The sequence below is a fragment of the Pristiophorus japonicus genome, chromosome 27 (assembly GCF_044704955.1).
Source record: "Pristiophorus japonicus isolate sPriJap1 chromosome 27, sPriJap1.hap1, whole genome shotgun sequence".
Taxonomy (NCBI): Eukaryota; Metazoa; Chordata; class Chondrichthyes; family Pristiophoridae; genus Pristiophorus; species Pristiophorus japonicus.
In genome coordinates this window covers 6,094,994-6,117,056 of record NC_092003.1, presented here as the reverse complement: position 1 = coordinate 6,117,056, position 22,063 = coordinate 6,094,994, and the positions used below count along the sequence as shown (strand labels likewise).

The 22,063-nt window shown below is 53.3% G+C and overlaps 1 protein-coding gene across 2 annotated transcripts in view; it reads right to left on the bottom strand.

Annotated features, from left to right (window-relative positions):
- LOC139239440 (tyrosine-protein kinase Mer-like) overlaps positions 1–15,061 on the bottom strand; it is a 47,771-nt gene extending 32,710 nt beyond the window's left edge. For both annotated transcript variants that reach the window (XM_070868177.1, XM_070868179.1), the window contains exons 1-3: positions 14,938–15,061; positions 7,808–7,860; positions 5,178–5,838 (exon numbers count right to left, since the gene is read on the bottom strand). In XM_070868177.1, the coding sequence (XP_070724278.1) occupies positions 5,178–5,838; positions 7,808–7,860; positions 14,938–15,028 (805 nt within the window). In that variant the 5' untranslated portion in view covers positions 15,029–15,061. The remainder of the gene's footprint in view (positions 1–5,177; positions 5,839–7,807; positions 7,861–14,937) is intronic.
- Positions 15,062–22,063: the final 7,002 nt, after the last annotated feature.

Genomic DNA, 22,063 nt, shown 5'->3' with positions numbered 1-22,063 from the left:
CCAGAAAGGCTGCTTTCTGCATTCTTCCCCAGTGTCTAACAGCAACATCAGATGTAAAGCAGCAAGAGTGGGTGTGAGAGACACACCCTAACCCTCGCTTACAGGCATTTTCAAAAACATTCCATCACAGTGTAGGATCTAAGGGCCCAAGTTTCCACACGATAAAAGACGGGCGCCCCTCCGAGCTGGGCGCCAATTTTTCGCGCCTAAAACGGCGCCGGAAAAAAAAACGCGCGATTCTGGAGAGCCCTGCAGCTCCTTGTCTGTTTTGGCGCGGCGCCCAGGGGGGCGGAGCCTATACTCGCGCCGATTTTGTAAGTGGGAGGGGGGCGGGTACTATTTCAATTAGTTTTTTTCCTGCCGGCAACCCTGCGCGTGCGCGTTGGAGCGTTCGTGCACGCGCAGTGTGAAGGAAACATTGGCACTCGGCCATTTTTGTAGTTCTTTGTAGCTGTTTAATTTTTGAACATTTTTTAATAAAAGCACATTGCCATCAGCACTGAGGCTTCTTGCAGCAGTGAGAAGGCTGCAGGAAGCCTCAGAAAGTTGAGGCAGCAATTTCCCTCCCCCCCCCCCCCCGCGCGGGAACGAATGGCTTCCTCCTTCCCCCCCCCGCGGGAACGAATGGCTGCCTCCTTCCCCCCCCCCCCCGCGGGAACGAATGGCTTCCTCCTCCCCCCCCCGCGGGAACGAATGGCTTCCTCCTCCCCCCCCCGTGGGAACGAATGGCTTCCTCCTCCCCCCCCCCGTGGGAACGAATGGCTTCCCCCTCCCCCCCCCGTGGGAACGAATGGCTTCCTCCTTCCCCCCCCCTCCGCGGGAACGAATGGCTTCCTCCTCCCCCCGCCCCTGCAGCATTCTCCCTGGCTGAAGCACTTTCACACAGGTAGGAAGATGGTTTTCTTTGCTTATAAATTTTTATTCAGGTTGGATTTATTTGTATAATATTTGTAGAAGTATAAATAAGGATTTATTGTAGAATTTAATGAGTTCCCTTCCCCCCCCCCCCCCCACCCCCACCTCGTTCCGGACGCCTAATTTGTAACCTGCGCCTGATTTTTTAATGTGTAGACAAAGTTTTTTCAGTTCTACAAAAATCTCCACTTGCTCCATTCTAAGTTAGTTTGGAGTATGTTTTCACTGTGGAAACTTTGAAATCAGGCGTCAGTGGCCGGACACGCTCCCTTTTGAAGAAAAAATTCTGTTCCAAAGTGGAACTGTTCTACCTCACTAGAACCGCAGAAAAAAAAATGTGGAGAATTGCGATTTCTAAGATAGTCCGTTCTCCACCAGTTGCTCCTAAAAATCAGGCGCAAATCATGTGGAAACTTGGGCCCATAGTACTGGGGCTGTGGCAACTTTCGATTTCAGGCACTCGTCAATATCAAACACTCCCCGGGCAGGTACAGCCCAGGGTGAGATACAGAGTAAAGCTCCCTCTACACTGTCCCATCAAACACTCCCAGGGCAGGTACAGCACAGGGTTAGATACAGAGTAAAGCTCCCTCTACACTGTCCCATCAAACACTCCCAGGGTAGGTACAGCACGGGGTTAGATACAGAGTAAAGCTCCCTCTACACTGTCCCATCAAACACTCCCAGGGTAGGTACAGCACGGGGTTAGATACAGAGTAAAGCTCCCTCTACACTGTCCCATCAAACATTCCCAGGGCAGGTACAGCATGGGGTTAGATACAGAGTAAAACTCCCTCTACACTGTCCCATCAAACACTCCCAAGGCAGGTACAGAGGGTTAGATATAGAGTAAAGCTCCCTCTACACTGTCCCATCAAACACTCCCAGGACAGGTACAGCACAGGGTTAGATACAGAGTAAAGCTCCCTCTACACTGTCCCATCAAACACTCCCAAGGCAGGTACAGCACGGGGTTAGATAGAGAGTAAAGCTCCCTCTACACTGTCCCATCAAACACTCCTAGGGCAGGTACAGAGGGTTAGATACAGAGTAAAGCTACCTCTACACTGTCCCATCAAACATTCCCAGGGCAGGTACAGCACGGGGTTAGATACAGAGTAAAGATCCCTCTACACTGTCCCATCAAACACTCCCAGGACAGGTACAGCACGGGGTTAGATACAGAGTAACACTCCCTCTACACTGTCCCAGTCTCAGATATACACCCTCTACCACGTTCCTCCACACTCTCACCCTGTGGCCTCTCTGAGTGTGGCATTGTGCTGAATTAGTGAAAGGCCCATTCTCACGGGTACCGCATTGAGACTGACCCAAACAATATCGGCTAACAGCCAGCTGTCAATGGAGGCTTTCATCGCAAGAGTTGAGCTGGTAACTGAATCCAGGCCTCTGTCGGGTTTAACCATAGCTACTTTCCACATTCATTCAGTGTCAGCTGTGGCTCAGTGGGCAGCACTCTCGCCTCTGAGTCAGAATGTTGATGGTTTGTGTCCCACTCCAGGGACTTGAGCATGATAATCTAGGCTGACACTCCCAGTGCAGTGCTGAGGGAGTGCTCACATTTATATAGCCCCTTTCACTACCACCGGACGTCTCAAAGCACTTTACAACCAACAAAGTACTTTTTGGAGTGTAGTCACTGTTGCAATGTGGGACACACGGCAGCCAATTTGCGCACAGCAAGCTCCCACACACAGCAATGTGATAATGACCCAGATAATCTGTTTTAGTGATGTTGATTGGGGGGATAAACATTGGCCCCAGGACACCGGGGAGAACTCAAAAGCAAAATACTGCGGACGCTGGAATCTGGAATAAAAACAGAAAATGCTGGAAATCTCAGCAGGTCAGGCAGCATCTGTGCAGACAGGAACAGAGTTAATGTTTCAGGTCGATGACCCTTCATCAGAACCAAGGATAACTCCCCCGCTCTTCTTCGGAATAGTGCCAAGGGATCTTCTACGTCCACCTCGAGAGAGAGAGAGAGAGAGAGAGAGAGAGAGAGTGAGAGAGAGCAGACGGGGCCTCGGTTTTAATATCTCATCCGAAAGACAGCACCTCCGATAGTGCAGCGCTCCCTCAGTACTGCTCCTTTGACAGTGTGGCATTCCCACAGTACTGCCCCTCCGACAGTGCGGCGCTCCCTCAGTACTGCCCCTCCGACAGTGCGGCGTCCCTCAGTACTGCCCCTCCGACAGTGCGGCGCTCCCTCAGCACTGCCCCTCCGACAGTGCGGCGCTCCCTCAGCACCTCACTGGAGTATCAGCCTAGATTTATGTCCTCAAGTCCCTGCAGTTGGGTTCGAAGCCACACCCTCCTGACCTGCCCCTTGTACTGGAGCCATTTGGTCTCCTGTAGCGAGGGCGTCATTTGTAAATTAAAAATTCCCCCCGAGCACTGATCGATGGATTAGCCAGCAAATGGGCTGCTGATGTCAGGGTTGGTTGGGGGGGGGAAATTCTGTGCTCAGTCTCACTCGAATGCCATTTCAGCCTCAGTGAGTAGTAATTGCTTATTGCTGGATTTCCACAGATCGGGAGTCATGACTCAACCATCTCAAAACATACTCTTAAAATTAAAATAACATCTCTTGAACTGCCAAAGCTGCCCCGCTTTCAGGAAACGCCTCTCCTGAAAATTCAAAGCTGGTCCGGTGTGCAATAAGCTTCAGGCAAGTCTTCAACCAGACACAGGCGGGCAGGGACCCTCAGCTTGTTCAGAAGGAACTTGCATTTTTATATATATACATATATGTACACAACAACTTGTGTTTATATAGCGCCTTTAACTTAGTGAAACGTCCCAAGGTGCTTCACAGGAGTATTATGAGATAAAGGTTTGACACTGAGCCACATAAGAAGAGATTAGCGCAAGTGACCAAAAGCTGGGTCAAAGAGGGGGGTTTTAAGGAGCGTCTTGAAGGAGGAGAGAGAGGCGGAGAGGTTTAGGGAGGGAGTTCCAGAGCTTGGGGCCCAGGCAACAGAAGGCACGGCCACCGATGGTGGAGCGATTATAATCAGGGATGCTCAGGAGGGCAGAATTAGAGGAGTGCAGACATCTCGGGAGGGGTTGTGGGGCTGGAGGAGATTACGGAGATAGGGAGGGCCAAGGGCCATGCAGGGATTTCTAAACAAGGATACATATATATATATAGCACCTTTTACAACATCAGGCCATCCCAAAGCGCTTTACAGCGAATGAAGTAATTCTGAAGTGTGGTCACTATTGTAATGTGGGAAACGCAGCAGCCAATTTGCGCACAGCAAGCTCCCACAAACAGCCATGTGATAATGACCGGATAATTTGTTTGTGATGTTGATTGAGGAATAAATATTGGTCCCAGGACACCGGGGAGAACTCCCCCTGCTCTTCTTCCAATAGTGGCCCTGGGATCTTTCACATCCATCTGAGAGAGCAAACGGAGGCCCTGGTTTAACATCTCATCCGAAAGACGGCACCTCCGACAGTGTGGCGCTCCCTCAGTACCGCCCCTTCGACAGTGCGGCGCTCCCTCAGTACCGCCCCTTCGACAGTGCGGCGCTCCCTCAGTACTGCCCCTCCGACAGCGCAGTGCGGCGCTCCCTCAGTACTGCCCCTCCGACAGTGCGGCGCTCCCTCAGTACTGCCCCTCCAACAGCGCAGTGCGACACTCCCTCAGTACTGCCCCTCCGACAGTGCGACACTCCCTCAGTACCGCCCCTCCGACAGTGCGGCGCTCCCTCAGTACCGCCCCTCCGACAGTGCGGTGCTCCCTCAGTACCGCCCCTCCGACAGTGTGGTGCTCCCTCAGTACTGCCCCTCTGACAGCGCAGTGCGGTGCTCCCTCAGTACTGCCCCTCCGACAGTGCGGTGCTCCCTCAGTACCGCCCCTCCGACAGTGCGGTGCTCCCTCAGTACTGCCCCTCCGACAGTGCGGTGCTCCCTCAGTACCGCCCCTCCGACAGTGCGGTGCTCCCTCAGTACTGCCCCTCCGACAGTGCGGTGCTCCCTCAGTACCGCCCCTCCGACAGTGCGGTGCTCCCTCAGTACTGCCCCTCCGACAGCGCAGTGCGGCGCTCCCTCAGTACTGCACTGGAATGTCAACTCAGATTTTAAGTGCTGAAGACGCTGGAGTGGGACTCGAACCCACAACCTTCCGACTCCAAGGCGAGTGTCTACGGTCGACAGCTTATATATGTAACCGCCAACCGCCCTGCCCTGCCCCGGACGGTGAGGGGACCAATCAGTAAAGTAGCCCTTACCTTCACAGGCTTCCCCCCGGGCCTGGTGACCCTCCCGGCAGAAGCAGCGGCCGACAGGCGTCTCCCACGCTCCGACCATGCCGCACCGCCTCTGTAGGCTGCCCTCCTGCACCGCGTCGGGCACGCAGTGTCCGTGCACTGGCTCCGCGCCGCCCGCCACCTCCGGGAAGGAAGCCAGGCCGCGACGGCCCGCCGGGCACTTCTTGTAGTAGACGCGGAAGGAGCCCAGGAACAGGCAGGGCCCGACGTAATCGAAGCCCAGCTGGAAGCCGGAGCGGCCAACGGCGCCCAGCCTGAGCCCCGCCACCGCGTTTAGAGTGGCCCTGAGCCCCGCCCAGTCGATGGGGCCCTCCAGGTACTCCTTGGGGAAGCGCCGCTCCCCTCGGATGGCGAACCGGCTGGAGCGCCGCGGGCTGGCTTGGGGGTAGTCCTCGTCCGCCTCGAAGAGGTAGGCGCCAAAACTCTCCTCGCAGCCCTCCGGGCTGGGGCAGCTCGAGAGGGCGAAGTTCAGGTCGAGGAAGAGGTGTCGCCGAGTGTTGCCAAGGTGGATCCAGTCACTCCACAAGACCTGGGACTGGCCCTGTAGGTCGGTGTCCAGCGGGCAGCTCTGATACACCAAGTGCGACGAGTTGCTCTCCAAGGCAAAGCGGCCTGCTGCCCACTGCGGGTACAACAACAACACATTGTATTGATATAGCGCCTTTAACGTAGTGAAACTGGAAGCTGGGACAGTGAATAAATTTAAGACAGAAATAGACAGTTTCTTAAACGATAAGGGGTTATGGGATTATGGGGAGAGGGCGGGGAAGTAGAGCTGAGTCCATGATCGGATCAGCCATGATCTTATTAAATGGCCGAGTAGGCTTGAGGGGCCGTATGGCCGACTCCTGCTCCTATTTCTTATGTTCTTATGAAACGTTCCAAGGCTCTTCACATGAGTATCATGCGATAAAAATTTGACACCGAGCCGCGTAAACAGAAACTAGCGCAGCTCGGTCAATGAGGTCGGTTTTAAGGAGCGTCTTGAAGGAGGAAAGAGAGGTAGACAGGTTTAGGCAGGGAGTTCCAGAGCTTGGGGCCCAGGCAACAGAAGGTACGGCCACCGATGGTGGAGCGATTATAATCAGGGATGCTCAAGAGGGCAGAATTAGAGGAGCGCAGACATCTCGGAGGATTGTGGGGCTGGAGGAGATTACTGAGATAGGGAGGGGCGAGGGCCATGGAGGGGTTTGAAAACAAGGATGAGAATATTGAAATCGAGATGTTGCTTAACTGGGAGCCAATGCACGTCACAGAGCACAGGGGGTGATGGGTGAGCGGGACTCGGTGCGAGTTAGGACACGGGGCAGCGAGCACAGGGGGTGATGGGTGAGCGGGACTCGGTGTGAGTTAGGACACGGGGCAGCGAGCACAGGGGGTGATGGGTGAGCGGGACTCGGTGCGAGTTAGGACACGGGGCAGCGAGCACAGGGGGCGATGGGTGAGCGGGATTCGGAGTGAGTCAGCACACGGGCAGCAAGCACAGGGGGTGATGGGTGAACGGGACTGGGTGCGAGTTAGGACACGGGGCAGTGAGCACAGGAGGTGATGGGTAGGTGGGACTCGATGCGAGTTCGGACACAAGGCAACGAGCACAGGGGGTGATGGGTGAACGGGTCTCGGTGCGAGTTAGAACACGGGGCAGCGAGCACAGGGGGTGATAGGTGAGCGGGACTGGGGGCGAGTTAGGACACGGGGCAGCGAGCACAGGGGGTGATAGGTGAGCGGGACTGGGGGCGAGTTAGGACACGGGGCAGCGAGCACAGGGGGTGATGGGTGAGTGGGACTCGGTGCAAGTTAGGACACGGGTCAGCCAAGTTTTGGATCACCTCTAGTTTACATCGGGTAGAATGTGGGAGGCTGGCCAGGGGTGCCCTCAAGCCTGGAGGTAACAAAGACATGGGTGAGGGCTGCGGCAACGGATGAGCTGAGGCAAGGGTGGAGACGGGCGATGTTACTGAGGTGGAAATAGGCGGGCAAATCACAGGGCAGCAGTAAGAATTAACAATCTGCTTCACAGAGACCACAGGATGGCTGGAAATGGAGATAAGTTGTATTGTTGGGCCACTGTTGAAGGAGCATTACTTTGTATTAACTCGTGCCGTGGGAGTGTTTGATGGGACAGTGTAGAGGGATCGTTACTCTGTATCTAACCCCGTGCTGTACCTGTCCTGGGAGTGTTTGATGGGACAGTGTAGAGGGAGCTTTACTCTGTATCTAACCCCGTGCTGTACCTGCCCTGGGAGTGTTTGATGGGACAGTGTAGAGGGAGCTTTACACTGTATCTAACCCCGTGCTGCACCTGCCCTGGGAGTGTTTGATGGGACAGTGTAGAGGGAGCTTTACTCTGTATCTAACCCCCTGTACCTGCCCTGGGAGAGTTGATGGGACAGTGTAGAGGGAGCTTTACTCTGTATCTAACCCCGTGCTGTATCTGCCCTGGGAGAGTTGATGGGACAGTGTAGAGGGAGCTTTACTCTGTATCTAACCCCGTGCTGTACCTGCCCTGGGAGAGTTGATGGGACAGTGTAGCGGGATGGAAAGACGGAGCAATGGGGTTGGGGTGGGAGCCGGAGTTACTCGCCACTTACCTTTGCATTCTGCTTGAAGAGTCTCATGCTGCTCCTTGAGTCCAACACAATCACTGGAAAAAGAAAGAGTTCTCGTCAGAACAGCGGCAAAAATAAACTCACTCAGTGCTGTTTGGCTACAGGCTCTTTACGTGATGCAGTGTGTTAGAATCATAGAATGTTTACAGCGCAGAAGGAAACCATTTGGCCCTCATCCCTGGAACCATTCTCGTAAACTCTTTCCACACCCACTCTAAGGGCTTCACATCCTTCCTCAAGTGCGGTGCCCAGAATTGGACACAATACTCCGGTGGAGGTCAAACCAGTGTTTTATAAAGGTTCATCATAACTTCAACACACTCTGTTATGTCTCAAATAAAGCAATGTGACTGAGTACTGTAGACTTGAGTAAGTGTGACCTTAGCCTCTTCACTCTGACTCCAGAGTGCCCGCACAGCATGGGAGGTCGGCTTTTATACAGTGCTCCCAAGGGATGCTGGGATCCCTTGGGATGCCAACAGATGCGCCCTCTGGTGGCGGTAGAACGCTGGTTACAAGTCGTCTCATACATAACACCACTTCCCCCCCCCCCCCCCAAAAAGTCAATAATACACTTATTTACAGGGTGAGATGATCTGGGACATTCGGCTCGCTAGTCGATTATCTCGGTACAAACCCAGGTACAGGAGAGTTGGTTGGGCCTTCGCTGGACTGCTGCGCAGTTGGCCTTGCTGGGCTGCTGGGGATGGTGAGTTCAGCTTTGTGGTCAGCCATGATGTCGGTTGTCACTTGTGTGTGTATCGGAGGGTCGAAGTTGGTGGTGTCCTCTTCAGGTTGCTCGTGGCTGTCTGTGAATCGCAGTTTGGTTTGGTCCAAATGCTTTCTGCAAGTTAGTCCATTTGCAAGTTTGACCTCAAATACCCTACTCCCTTCTTTGGCTACGACAGTGCCAGCAAGCCATTTGGGACCATGTCCATAGTTGAGTACAAATACAGGGTCATTGATTTCAATATCACGTGACAAATTTGCGCGATCATGGTACATGCTTTGTTGATGCTGCCTGCCCTCGACGTGATCATGGAGTTCAGGATGGACTAGGGAGAGCCTTGTTTTGAGTGCCCTTTTCATGAGCAGTTTGGCAGGGGGAACCCCGGTGAGCGAGTAGGGTCTTGTGCGGTAGCTGAGCAGGACTCGGGACAGGCAGGTCTGCAGGGAGCCTTCCGACACGCGTTTCAAGCTTTGCTTGATGGTTTGGACTGCCCGTTCAGCCTGGCCATTAGATGCGGACTTGAACGGGGCAGATGTGACGTGCTTGATCCCATTGCAGGTCATGAATTCCTTGAATTCAGCGCTGGTGAAGCACAGCCCATTGTCGCTGACAAGGACATCAGGCAGGCCATGTGTGGCAAACATGGCTCGTAGGTTTTCGATGGTGGCAGTGAACGTGCTTACAGACATTATTACACACTCAATCCATTTTGAATAAGCATCCACAACAACCAAAAACGTTTTGCCTAGAAACGGGCCAGCGAAGTCAACGTGGAATCTAGACCACGGTTTGGAGGGTCATGACCACAAACTTAGCGGTGCCTCCCTGGGTGCATTGTTCAGTTGAGAGCAAGAATTGCATTGGCGCACGCAAGACTCCAAATCTGAGTCAATGCCGGGCTACCACACATGGGATCTGGCTATAGCTTCCATCATTACTATGCCTGGGTGGGTACTGTGTAGGTCGGTATAAACGTTTCCCTGCTTTTCTTCAGTAAAACCACAAAAGACAGTCCGCCTGTATGGACATTTCGTCTTTGCGCCGCTGGAATGGCTTGATCTCTTCACGCATCTGGGACACTGGACCAGCTCCCATGGAGGACGCAGTTTTTTTACAAGGGACAGTAGTGGATCCTGGCTGGTCCAGGTCCTGATCTGGCGGGCCATAACAGGTGACTTTTCGTTTTCAAATGCATCCATTACCAAGAGCAAGTCTGCAGGTTGTGCCATTTTCACCCCGGTGGTGGGCAATGGTAGCCGACTGAGAGTATCAGCGCAGTTCTCTGTGCCTGGCTTGTGGCGGATTACATGGTTTATATGCAGACAGCGTGAGCGCCCATCTTTGGATGCGAGCAGAGGCATTGGTATTAATACTTTTGCTCTCTGAGAATAACAATATGAGCGGCTTATGGTCAGTTTCTAACTCAAACTTAAGCCTGAAACAGATACTGGTGTATTTTTTTCACCCCGTAAACGCATACCAGAGCGTCTTTTTCAATCATGCTGCAGGCCCTTTCGGCCTTCGACAAACTCCTGGACCTATAAGCGACCGGTTGCAATGTCCCCGATTCGTTAGCTTGTAACACACACCCGACCCCGTACGAAGACGCATCGCAAGCTAGCACTAAACACTTACATGGGTCATACAGAACAAGCAGTTTGTTGGAACATAACAGGTTTCTGGCTTTCTCAAAAGCAGTCTCTTGTGATTTTTCCATACCCAGTCATCTCCCTTGCGTAGCAACATATGTAGAGGTTCCAGCAAGGTGCTTAACCCGGGTAGGAAATTACCAAAATAATTGAGGAGTCCCAGGAACGACCGCAGCTCCGTCACGTTCTGTGGTCTCGGCGCGTTCTTGATGGCTCTGTCTTGGCGTCGGTGGGTCTGATGCCGTCTGCCGCGATTCTTCTCCCTAAGAACTCGACCTCTGGCGCCAGGAAAGCACACTTCGGGCGTTTCAACCTGAGTCTCACACGATCTAGCCGACTTAGAACCTCTTCCAGGTTCTGCAAGTGTTCGATGGTGTCCCGACCTGTGACCAGTATGTCGTCCTGGAAAACCATGGTGCGCGGATCCGACTTTAGCAGACTCTCCATGTTCCTTTGAAAAATAGCCACAGCCGATCGAATCCCAAACGGGCATCTATTGTAGATGAACAGACCTTTGCGCGTGTTGATGCAGGTGAGGCCTTTCGAAGATTCCGCCAGCTCCTGCATCATGTAGGCCAAGGTCAGGTCCAACTTGGTGAAGGTCTTCCCTCCTGCCCGCGTCGCAAATAGATCGTCTGCCTTGGGTAGCGAGTACTGGCCCTGCAGTGAAAAACGGTTAATTGTTTTTTTATAGTCCCCACAAATTCTGACCGTGCCATCGCCCTTGAGAACCGGAACAATCGGACTGGCCCACTTGTTGAACTCAACTGGTGCGATGACGCCCTTTTGTTGCAGCCTGTCCAGCTCGATCTCCACTTTCTCTCGTATCATGTATGGTACCACCCGTGCCTTGTGGTGGATGGGTCGTGTACCGGGAACCAAGTGGATCTGCACCTTCGCCCCCGAGAAATTTCCGATGCCTGACTCGAACAACGACGGAAACTTGCTCAGAACCTGGGCACATGAGGCGTCGTCGACAGACGAAAGCGCTCGGATGTTGTCCCAGTTCCAGCGGATTTTTCCCAGCCAGCTTCTGCCGAACAGTGTGGGGCCATCTCCTGGTACAATCCATAGTGGTAGTTTGTGCACCGCTCCATCATAGGAGACTTTTACTGCTACACTGCCAATTACAGGGATCAGCTCTTTAGCGTAAGTTCTCAGCTTGGTATGAATAGGGCTGAACTTGGGTCTTTGTGCCTTGTTGCACCACAGCCTCTCGAAGGCCTTTATGCTCATAGACTGATTCGCACCCGTGTCCAATTCCATGGATACTGGAATTCCGTTCAGTTGAACTTTTAACATGATCGGTGGACATTTCGTGGTGAAGATGTGTACACTTCTGCCTCCTTGGTTTGAGTCTCTAGTTCAGTTTGATCCGCCATGGATCGGTCTTCCTCTGCAACGTGGTGGTTTGCAGGGTTTGCAGCTCATCTGCACATTCGCTGGAGGTGTCCCATTGTTCCTCAGCCTTTGCACGCATAGTGTTTGAAGCGGCATTGATGGGCTCGATGATCACCTCCGCAGCGCCAACAAGGTGTTAATTGCCTCGCATTCACTCTTGATGGCGGACTCTGGGTCATCTGAGGTCGTACAGCTGCAGGCGTGTACGTTCTGCCATACGCATTCCTGCCTGAAAACGACGTTACTTTGTGTACAGTACTTGCCGAAACCTCTTTATGCTGCGAAATTTGTTTGGTGTTATCGCTGGTGGACATAAATGCCTGGGCTATCGTTAATGGCTTTGCTCAGGTTCGGTGTTTCAACAGTCAATAGTTTACAAAGGATAACCTCAAGGCCAATGCCAAGCACGAAAAAAACCTCGTGGCATTTACTCCAGGAATCTATCGAATTCGCAATGTCCTGCAAGGCGCCTTAGTTTGGCGACATAGCTCGCCACTTCCTGGCCTTCGATGACATGTATAAAATCGATAGCTTGCCATCAGAACGCTATCCTTCGGATTTAGGTGCTCCCGGACCAGCGTACACAGTTCTTCATACGATTTGGTTGTTGGTTTCACCGGAGCAAGATTCTTCATGAGGCCATAGGTTGCTGCCCCACAGACGTTGAGGAGGATCTCCCTTCGTTTGGCAGCGCTCACATTCTCTTCCAGCTCGTTGGCCACGAAGTTTTGTTCGAGTCGTTCCACGAAGGCTTCCCAATCGTCACCTTCTGAGAATTTCTCCAGGATACCAACTTCTCTGCGTTTTCCTGTGATGGTTCGTTATCTATTACTCGGCGCCAGTTGTTATGTCTCAAAAAAAGCAATGTGACTGCGTACTGTAGACGTGAGTAAGTGTGACCTTAGTCTCTTTATTCTGACTCCAGAGTGCCTGCACAGCATGGGAGGCCTGCTTATATACAGTGCTCCCAAGGGATGCTGGGATCCCTTGGGACTCCAACAGATGCGCCCTCTGGTGGCGGTAGAATGCTGGTTACAAAGTGTTGCATACATAACACACTCTATGCTTCTATTCATGAAGCCCAGTATCCCGCAAGCTTTGTTAACCGCTTCCTCAACCTGCCCTGCCTCCTTCAACGATTTGTGTTGGAGAGTGTTTGGCTGTAGTTTGATATGTTCTTACATTACAACAGTGACTACACCAAAAAGGACTTCATTGGCTGGAAAGCACTTTGGGACATCCAGTGGTGATGAAAGGCGTTGTAGAAATGGTGTTTGGGACAGTGTAGAGGGAGCTTTACTCTGTATCTAACCCCGTGCTGTACCTGCCTTGGGAGTGTTTGATGGGACAGTGTAGAGGGAGCTTTACTCTGTATCTAACCCCGTGCTGTACCTGCCCTGGGAGTGTTTAATGGGACAGTGTACAGGGAGCTTTACTCTGTATCTAACCCCGTGCTGTACCTGCCCTGGGGGTGTTTGATGGGACAGTGTAGAGGGAGCTTTACTCTGTATCTAACCCCGTGCTGTACCTGCCCTGGGAGTGTTTGATGGGACAGTGTAGAGGGAGCTTTACTCTGTATCTAACCCCATGCTGTACCTGCCCTGGGAGTGTTTGATGGGACAATGTAGAGGGAGCTTTACTCTGAATCTAACCCCATGCTGTACCTGCCCTGGGAGTGTTTGATGGGACAGTGTAGAGGGAGTTTTACTCTGTATCTATCCCCATGATGTACCTGCCCTGGGAGTGTTTGGTGGGACAGTGTAGAGGGAGCTTTACTCTGTATCTAACCCCGTGCTGTACCTGCCCTGGGAGTGTTTGATGGGACAGTGTAGAGGGAGCTTTACTCTGTATCTAACCCCGTGCTGTACCTGCCCTGGGAGTGTTTGATGGGACAGTGTAGAGGGAGCTTTACTCTGTATCTAACCCCGTGCTGTACCTGCCCTGGGAGTGTTTGATGGGACAGTGTAGAGGGAGTTTTACTCTGTATCTATCCCCATGCTGTACCTGCCCTGGGAGTGTTTGATTGAAGATAGGAATTAGGTAGATTCGCCTGTCCGGTTTGGAGTGGGGTCGTCCAGTAATATTGAGCACCAAAGAGTTTTCAATTGTCACATGTGCAGACAATTTAACACAACCCCTTCCGCACAATGCACGAATGGAAAATAAGCTAACAGCCTCAAGAACATTCTGATCTGATGCACCAGCCCCTCACCATCTGACATCGACGGGGACCCCAATGAGTGAGAGTGTGCGAGTCTAATTGGCACTCACATGACACTGAAGACTTTCACAAGTTGAGTAGCGGTCATGTGTTCACCGCGCACTGGCGCGCAGTTGCCTACAGTACGGGGGATCACGCATCGGAGGCGCATTCACAGCACCTCACACAACAAGCTCTCAATTACAGCTCGTGTTTCCCACACTACAAGTGTCTACAGCAGAAAAGGACTTCACTGGCTGTAAAACGCTTTGAGATGTCCGGTGGTCGTGGCAGTTGTTATAGAAAAACAAGTCCCTCTTTCGCTCTCGCTCCCTTTCTCTCCCTCAAACTCTTCCTTTCTCTCTCTTTCCTTCCCTCTCTCATTCTCTCTTTTTCTCTGTCTATCTCTTTTTCTCTCTTTCTCTTACTCAGTACTGTCCCTCCGACTGTGCAGCACTTCTTCAGTACTGCCCCTCCAACAGTGTGGCGTTCCCTCAGTACTGCCCCTCCGACAGTGCGCTGCTCCCTCAGTACTGCCCCTCCGACAGTGCGCCGCTCCCTCAGTACTGCCCCTCCCACAGTGTGGCGTTCCCTCAGTACTGCCCCTCCAACAGTGCGCCGCTCCCTCAGTACTGCCCCTCCGACAGTGCACCACTCCCTCAGCACTGCCCCTCCGACAGTGCACCGCTCCTTCAGTACTGCCCCTCCGACAGTGCACCGCTCCCTCAGCACTGCCCCTCCGACAGTGCGGCGCTCCCTCAGTACTGCCCCTACGACAGTGCGGCGCTCCCTCAGTACTGCCCCTATGACAGTGCGGCGCTCCCTCAGTACTGCCCCTACGACAGTGCACCACTCCTTCAGTACTGCCCCTCCGACAGCGCAGTACGGCGCTCCCTCAGCACTGCCCCTCCGACAGTGCGGCACTGGAGTGGCAGCCTGGATTTATGCGCTCAAGTCCCTGGAGTGGGACTGGAGCCCACAACCTTCAGACCCAGAGGCCAGAGAGTGCAAGCCCTTCAACCTCAGCATGAACCAGCAAAACTATTAACCTTTGTGCATCCTTCATACACCTCATTATCAGTTCACCCTTTGGCCTGCTTCAAACAGAGGAGGTCAGGCCCGCTGTGCTTACCTTCATTCCGAGGGGGCTCTGTTGCAGGGCTCACAGACCGCAAAACGCAGCACATCACGCAGACAAGGTGTAGAGGAGCTGGCAGAGCCATGGCTGCAGGAATCTAAGGCTGCTCTCTCTCGGTTCGCGAGTCACAGAGTGAATCACATTCTAATTTTATTCGCAGTGATCAGACAGCAGCCAGTGCCAGGAGGTGGGTGGAGTCTGAATTTCCAAGAACAGCAACAAACAAAAAGAGAGTAGGAACATTACTGAAATGCAAGCGGGATTTAAACTTGGAAAAGCATTTTTTTCCAACTCCCGTTTCTGTGAATTTCTTCCTCTTCTGATGTCAGCTGAGCGTCAGTACTCACAGTCTCGGCCACTCAGTCACAGGTTGTGGCTTCAAGTTTCACTCCAGAGGCTTGAGCCCCGTCGAAATAACATTTGGCTCAAACCTGACCACCATCTATTGACATCGAACTGAAAAGAAAGACTTGCATTTCTATAGCGCCTTTCACGACCACTGGACATCGCAAAGCGCTTTATAGCCAATGAAGTACTTTTTGGAGTGTAGTCGCTGCTGTAATGTGGGAATCGCGGCAGGCAATTTGTGCACAGCAAGCTCCCACAAACAGCAATGTTATAGTCACCAGATAGTAATGTTGGTTGACTGATAAATATTGGCCCCAGGACGCCGTGGGGGAACTCCCCTGCTCTTCTTTGAAATAGTGGCCAAGTGATCTTTTACGTCCAATGAGGGAGCAGACGGGGCCTTAGTTTTAACTTCTCATCCAAAAGACAGCAACTCCGACAGTGCAGCACTCCCTCAGTACTGCCCCTCCAACAGTGCGGCGCTCCCTCAGTACTGCCCCTCCGACAGTGCGGTGCTCCCTCAGTACCGCCCCTCCGACAGTGCGCCGCTCCCTCAGTACCGCCCCTCCGACAGTGCGGGGCTCCCTCAGTACCGCCCCTTCGACAGTGCGGCGCTCCCTCAGTACCGCCACTCCGACAGTGCGGCGCTCCCTCAGTACCGCCCCTCCGACAGTGTGGCGCTCCCTCAGTACTGCCCCTCCGACAGTGCGGCGCTCCCTCAGTACTGCCCCTCCGACAGTACGGCGCTCCCTCAGTACCGCCCCTCCGACAGTGCGCCGCTCCCTCAGTACCACCCCTCCGACAGTGCGGCGCTCCCTCAGTACCGCCCCTCCGACAGTGCGGCGCTCCCTCAGTACCGCCCCTCCGACAGTGCGGCGCTCCCTCAGTACCGCCCCTCCGACAGTGCGGCTCTCCCTCAGTACTGCGCCTGGATTTTATGCTCAAGTCTCTGGAGTGGGGCTCAAACTCACGACCTCCTGACTCAGAGGCGAGAGCGATACTCACTGAGCCACCGCTGCAGAAACCATGGCTAATTTTTCCTCTCCCTAAACTACTACCGCTGCGGTGGGCTGGAGCAGTGCCGAGCGGAGATGTAACGGTGGGTCAGCCTAATCTGTGCCGCTGTGACCCTCACTGTCTGAACCAGTGGGCCCATAGAGCTACTGCACCTCTGTAAATACCGTGTGGGACAGAGTTTTCAGCGACGGCCCTGGGACGTACACCACTGCACGTTTAGTTTCCAAACAAACGGAAAACACAATGAGTTCGAAATCAAGGAATCCCTTGAGCTTTCCAATCTGTGCCAAAAGGACAATCTGATTGCCTGAATGGGAGGGTTTCCTGTAATTTATTATAATCTTCTGAATCGATGACTGATTATAGGGGATTTTTTTTCATGCTGTTTATATCGACGCCCGTTATAAACAAGTGGCCTGGCATTTGGTATGTTCCTCCTCCCCCCGTAGTGATTTTCCACCTTTTCCATCAAGCAACATCATTAATGAACAGATTATCTGCTCACGGTCATGGCGCTGCCTGTGGGATCCTCCTGTGAGCAAATGAGACGCCACGCTTCCTACATTACAGCAGTGACCGGCACTTCAAAAAGTACTTCCAAGTTCCACCTCTAACGTCACACATCTCCGCCCCTTGCCTCAGCTCATCCGCTGCTGAAGCCCTCATCCGTGCCTTTGTTACCTCCAGACTTGACTATTCCAACGCACTCCTGGCTGGCCTCCTTAAAACCTACCTCTTTCACCTGTCCTAATGTCTGCTTAAGTGGCTCGGTGGCAAATTTCTGTCTGATAATACTCCTGCGAGGCGCCTTGAAAAGTGCCCTGATAAAGTGCAACATCCCCACCGACACCTGGGGGTCTCTGGGCCAAAGAGCAGTCCGCCCTAAGTGGAGGAAGTGCATCCGGGAGAGCGCTGAGCACCTCGAGTCTCGTCGCCGAGAGCGTGCAGAAAGCAAGCGCAGGCAGCGGAAGGAGCGTGCGGCAAACCAGTCCCACCCTCTCCTTCCCTCAACGACTATCTGTCCCACCTGTGACAGGGACTGTGGCTCTTGTATTGGACTGTTCAGCCATCTGAGAACTCACTTCAGGAGTGGAAGCAAGTCTTCCTCGATTCCGAGGGACTGCCTATGATGATGACGATGAAACACCTTGGGACATTGTATAAAGACAAGTTGTTGATTGGCTGTAAAGCGCTTTGGGAGGTCCTGAGATAGTGACAGGGGCTATATAAATGCAAGTTCTTCTTTCCAAAGAGGTTTTTTTTTCACACTGTCAGGGCGGAAATTAGAATTCGTGAGGTGAGCGAAGGCTTGTATCGCCTGCCAGATGAATCACTTCTTAACGTGATTTCTATAAACGTTATCCTTATTTTAAAAATTAAAGTGCAACAGATTCTATCTCAGGCCTCAACGTTCAGCCAATCGCTTAAAAAGTGCATGGAGCTCCGCCTGATGGCCAGGTGGGGAACAACACTATTTATATGGCACCTTTAATGTAGCAAAACATCTCAAGGCTTTTCACAGGAGCGATTATCAACAAGATTTGATGCTGAGATACTTAAGGAGATATTAAAACAGGTGACCAAAAGCTTGGTCAAAGAGGTAGGTGTAATGTATGCACCTGTGAGTATGCTCACGGGTTTACATAAGACATAGGAGCAAGAGTCGGCCATTTTATAAGATCACGGCTGATCTGTTCATGGACTCAGCTCCACTTCCCCGCCCGCTCCCCATAACCCCTTATTCCCTTATCGTTTAAGAAACTGTCTATCTCTGTCTTAAATATATTCAATGTTCCAGCTTCCACAGCTCTCTGAGGCAGCGAATTCCACAGATTTACAACCCTCAGAGAAGAAATTCCTCCTCATCTCTGTTTTAAATGGGCGGCCCCTTATTCTAAGATCGTGCCCTCTAGTTCTAGTCTCCCCCAACAGTGGAAACATCCTCTCTGCATCCACCTTGTCAAGCCCCCGCATAATCTTATACGTTTCGATAAGATCACCTCTCATTCTTCTGAATTTCCAATTAGTAGAGGCCCAACTTACTCAACCTTTCCTCATAAGTCAACTCACTCATCCCTGGGATCAACCGAGTGAACTGCCTCCAAAGCAAGTATATCCTTTCGTAAATATAGAAACCAAAACTGCACGCAGTATTCCAGGTGTGGCCACACCAATACCCTGTATAACTGTAGCAAGACTTCCCTGCTTTTATACTCCATCCCCTTTGCAACAGAGGCCAAGCTGCCATTGGCCTTCCTGATCACTTGCTGTACCTGCATACTATCCTTTTGTGTTTTTGTAGAGCTGTTGCTCAGGCGCAGCCCCTGGCCTGCGAGCACCATGGGAGCAGGCCGGGGGAGCGGAAGGAGCAATGTGGAGGTGTACCGCTCCAGGGAGCAGCACGTGCTGGAGCAGGAGAGCAACGGCAGTGAAGAGGGACGTCACCAAGATCCAGGTCGGTGATTGGAGCGTGGGCAGGCACAGCAGGAGCGGCGAGGTTGGGGTGAAGGAGCGGCGAGAGATTGTAGAGGGACGTGATCAGGGCCCAGGAGAGGCACGAGTTCAGAGCCCAGGGGCAGCACGGGCCCAGCCCACACTGTGCGATACGTGTGCGCACTGGGTCCGTGCAACAGAGCTGGTCTCCAGTCGCCCTGGTTCAACCTTTGCCCCTGGACCAAGACCTCGCTCTGTCAAGCCCCGTGTGGTGGCTGGTGTGCAACGGGCACCCCACGTTAAAAAAATCCACCCACAGGCATCTTCCACTCTTCGGGATTTAGTTCGGCCCTGGAATTTTAGGTCCATCATTGAAACACCAGTGAACTTTTTGACACGGAAGCAAGTCATCCTCGATTTGAGGGACTGCCTATGATGATGATGATGATGAGGTGTGCATTAGCATCCAGGCTGCGACTTTCCATCTTCAGACCCTGCAGAGATACCTTTACATCGAGCCCCCTCCGAGGTGGCACACGTTAGCGACGTATTTCTTCCGCCAGCAGTACAGCCTCAATTATGACACGCAGCTCCTGTTTGTGAGCCTGGGGGGGCGTCAGGACCGCCATGCAGGGGGCTGCCTGTCTTTGACCAGGAACTCATTAGGGTCGGGAACAGGGTCGCCACCAAGCGCAGCTCTCCCCCGTCTGGAGTGACGGCTGTCCTGCAGGAGCCGCTGCTCAGGAATCCGTACCTCCACGACCGCGGTTTTAGGTGGCAGGCGGACGAGAGGGCTGTGGCTGGCGAGGTGACCAGGGTCAGGGACCTGCTCGATAGCGGAGGAGCGGGCTAGATGGCGCCAGACGTGCTGGCACAACGCCGAAACTGGGCCAACATCCGGCACGCAGCCGATGCCATCGAGTCGCTAAATACAGCTCTGGGCCCCTGACTCCGTTCGGTGTGTCGAGGAGGCTCAAGCACGTGGGGAGATCCCGTCCGAACTGACCCCCGTCCGGACGGAATTCCATATCGGCGCCAAGCCCCAAAACCTCCCTCGGGAGCCGGTGCCTCACAACTTGAGCTTCCTCCGGGAAATCCCCTCCGTGCCTTTCAGTTCTGCGCGGAGGGAGGGGTTTCCTGTACGGGCTGCTCCTGCACACTCTCCACCTTGCCATCCTCGTCTGCCGTCCAGACACGCCATGGCGCACCATCTTGCCGTCCGGAGGAGGCGGGGGTCCTCAATGGAGTGCACTCTACGCGGGAGTCCTCCCTCTATTTATTGGGGACTTGGTTTCGAGGGTGGTGCACGGAGCATTCGTGCAATCAGTTTTTAAGTCGGTTCATGGGCTCCCAGGCCGCCTGCAATTTCTGCCGTCTGGAGGAGTCCGTGTTCCACATTTACGTTGAATGTGCGAGGTTGCAGCCCCTCTTCCAATATTCGAAGGAGCTGCTCCTCGATTTCTGCCCGTACTTCAGTCCCACGCTCCTGATCTTTGGGCACCCTGTGCGGAGGGGAGCGGGCAGGTCGGAAGGCCTCCTCATAGGACTGCTCCTGGGCCTGGCCAAGGGGGCCATCAACCACTCCAGGCAGCGGGCGGTCGAGGGGGCCGTTCAGCCTGACTGCCTGCCTCTCCTCCGCGGTTACATCCTGAGCCAGGGTGTCCCTGGAGACGGAGCACGCGGTGTCCACCGGTACGCTCGCGGCCTTCCGCAAGAGGTGGGCGCCAGAGGGACTGGAGTGCATCATCACCCCCGGCAACCAAATTCTAATTTGATTAAAGGTTTTTTGTTACAATCTTCAATTGTTAATTTGTGGGTTCTAGTGCCCTCGTCAAGGGGGAATTTGATTTAAGTATCAAAAAAATAGTTGTAGAGCTGTTGCAGTGTGAGGGGCTTAGCAGTCAGGTGATGTTCTCAAGACTCAATAAAACCCCGGCCAGTTGGGTTCGGGGGATCCACGATGAGGCAGGTGGTTGTGAGCCTGGTGGATGAACTGATAATGTATGGTGTGATTGTTAAACCTTTGTTAATAAACCAACTAGTTCTTTATAGCAATGTGTTACAATGAATTTGTAAGCAAAGAACCCACGAAGCAAATACATTACAATAGGTTTTAAGGAGCGTCTTAAAGGAGGAGAGAGAGGCGAAGAGGTTTAGGGAGGGAGTTCCAGAGCTTAGGGTCTAGGCAACAGAAGGCACGGCCACCGATGGTGGAGTGATTAAAACTAGGGATGCGCAAGAGGACAGAATTAGAGGAGCGCAGAGATCTCGGGGGACGTTGTGAGGCTGGAGGAGGATACAGAGATAGGGAGGGGGCGAGGGCGAGGAAGGACATGAAAACAAGGATGAGAATTTTAAAATTCAAGGTGTTGCTTAACCGGGAGCCAATGTAGGTCAGCGAGCACAAGGGGTGATGGGTCAGAGAGCACAGTGATGGGTGAACGGGACTTGATGAGAGTTAGGACACGGGGGCAGCGGAGTTTAAGTTTATGGAGGGTGGAAGATGGGAGGCCAGCCAGGAATGCGTCGGAATAGAAATACACCTGCTGCTACTGAGCCACACCGACCAGCGGGTCATAGCTTCAATACTCAGAGTTAGTGGAGTATGTGGGGCACCACAATCAGCCTCAGGCTCTCCTTTCTATCTTCACCTGCCAGCCAAGGACCTACCGAGACCGTCACAGCCCTTGGCCTCTCGCTACCGGACTGTCGTCATCATCATCATCGGCAGTCCCTCGGAATCGAGGAAGACTTGCTTCCACACTTAAAATGAGCCCTTAGGTGGCTGAACAGTCCAATACGGGAGCCACAGTCCCCGTCACAGGTGAGACAGATAGTCGTTGAGGGAAAGGGTGGGTGGGACAGGTTTGCCGCACGCTCCTTCCGCTTGGTTTCTGCGCGCTCTCAGCGACGAGACTCGAGGTGCTCAGCGCCCGCCCGGATGTGCTTCCTCCACTTAGGGCGGACTGGTCTTTGGCCAGGGACTTCCACGTGTCAGTGGGGATGTTGCACTTTACAAGGACACCCTCAAAGCCTCCCTGTAACGTTTCCTCTGCCCACCTTTGGCTCGTTTGCCGTGAAGGAGTTCCGAGTAGAGCGCTTGCTATGAGAGTCTCGTATGGGGCATGCGGACAATGTGGCCTGCCCAGCGGAGCTGATCGAGTGTGGTCAGTGCTTCGATGCTGGGGCTGTTGGCCTGGTCGAGGACGCTAATGTTGGTGCGTCTATCCTCCCAGCGGCTTTGTAGAAACATACAAACATAGAAAATAGGTGCAGGAGTAGGCCATTCGGCCCTTCGAGCCTGCACCACCATTCAATAAGA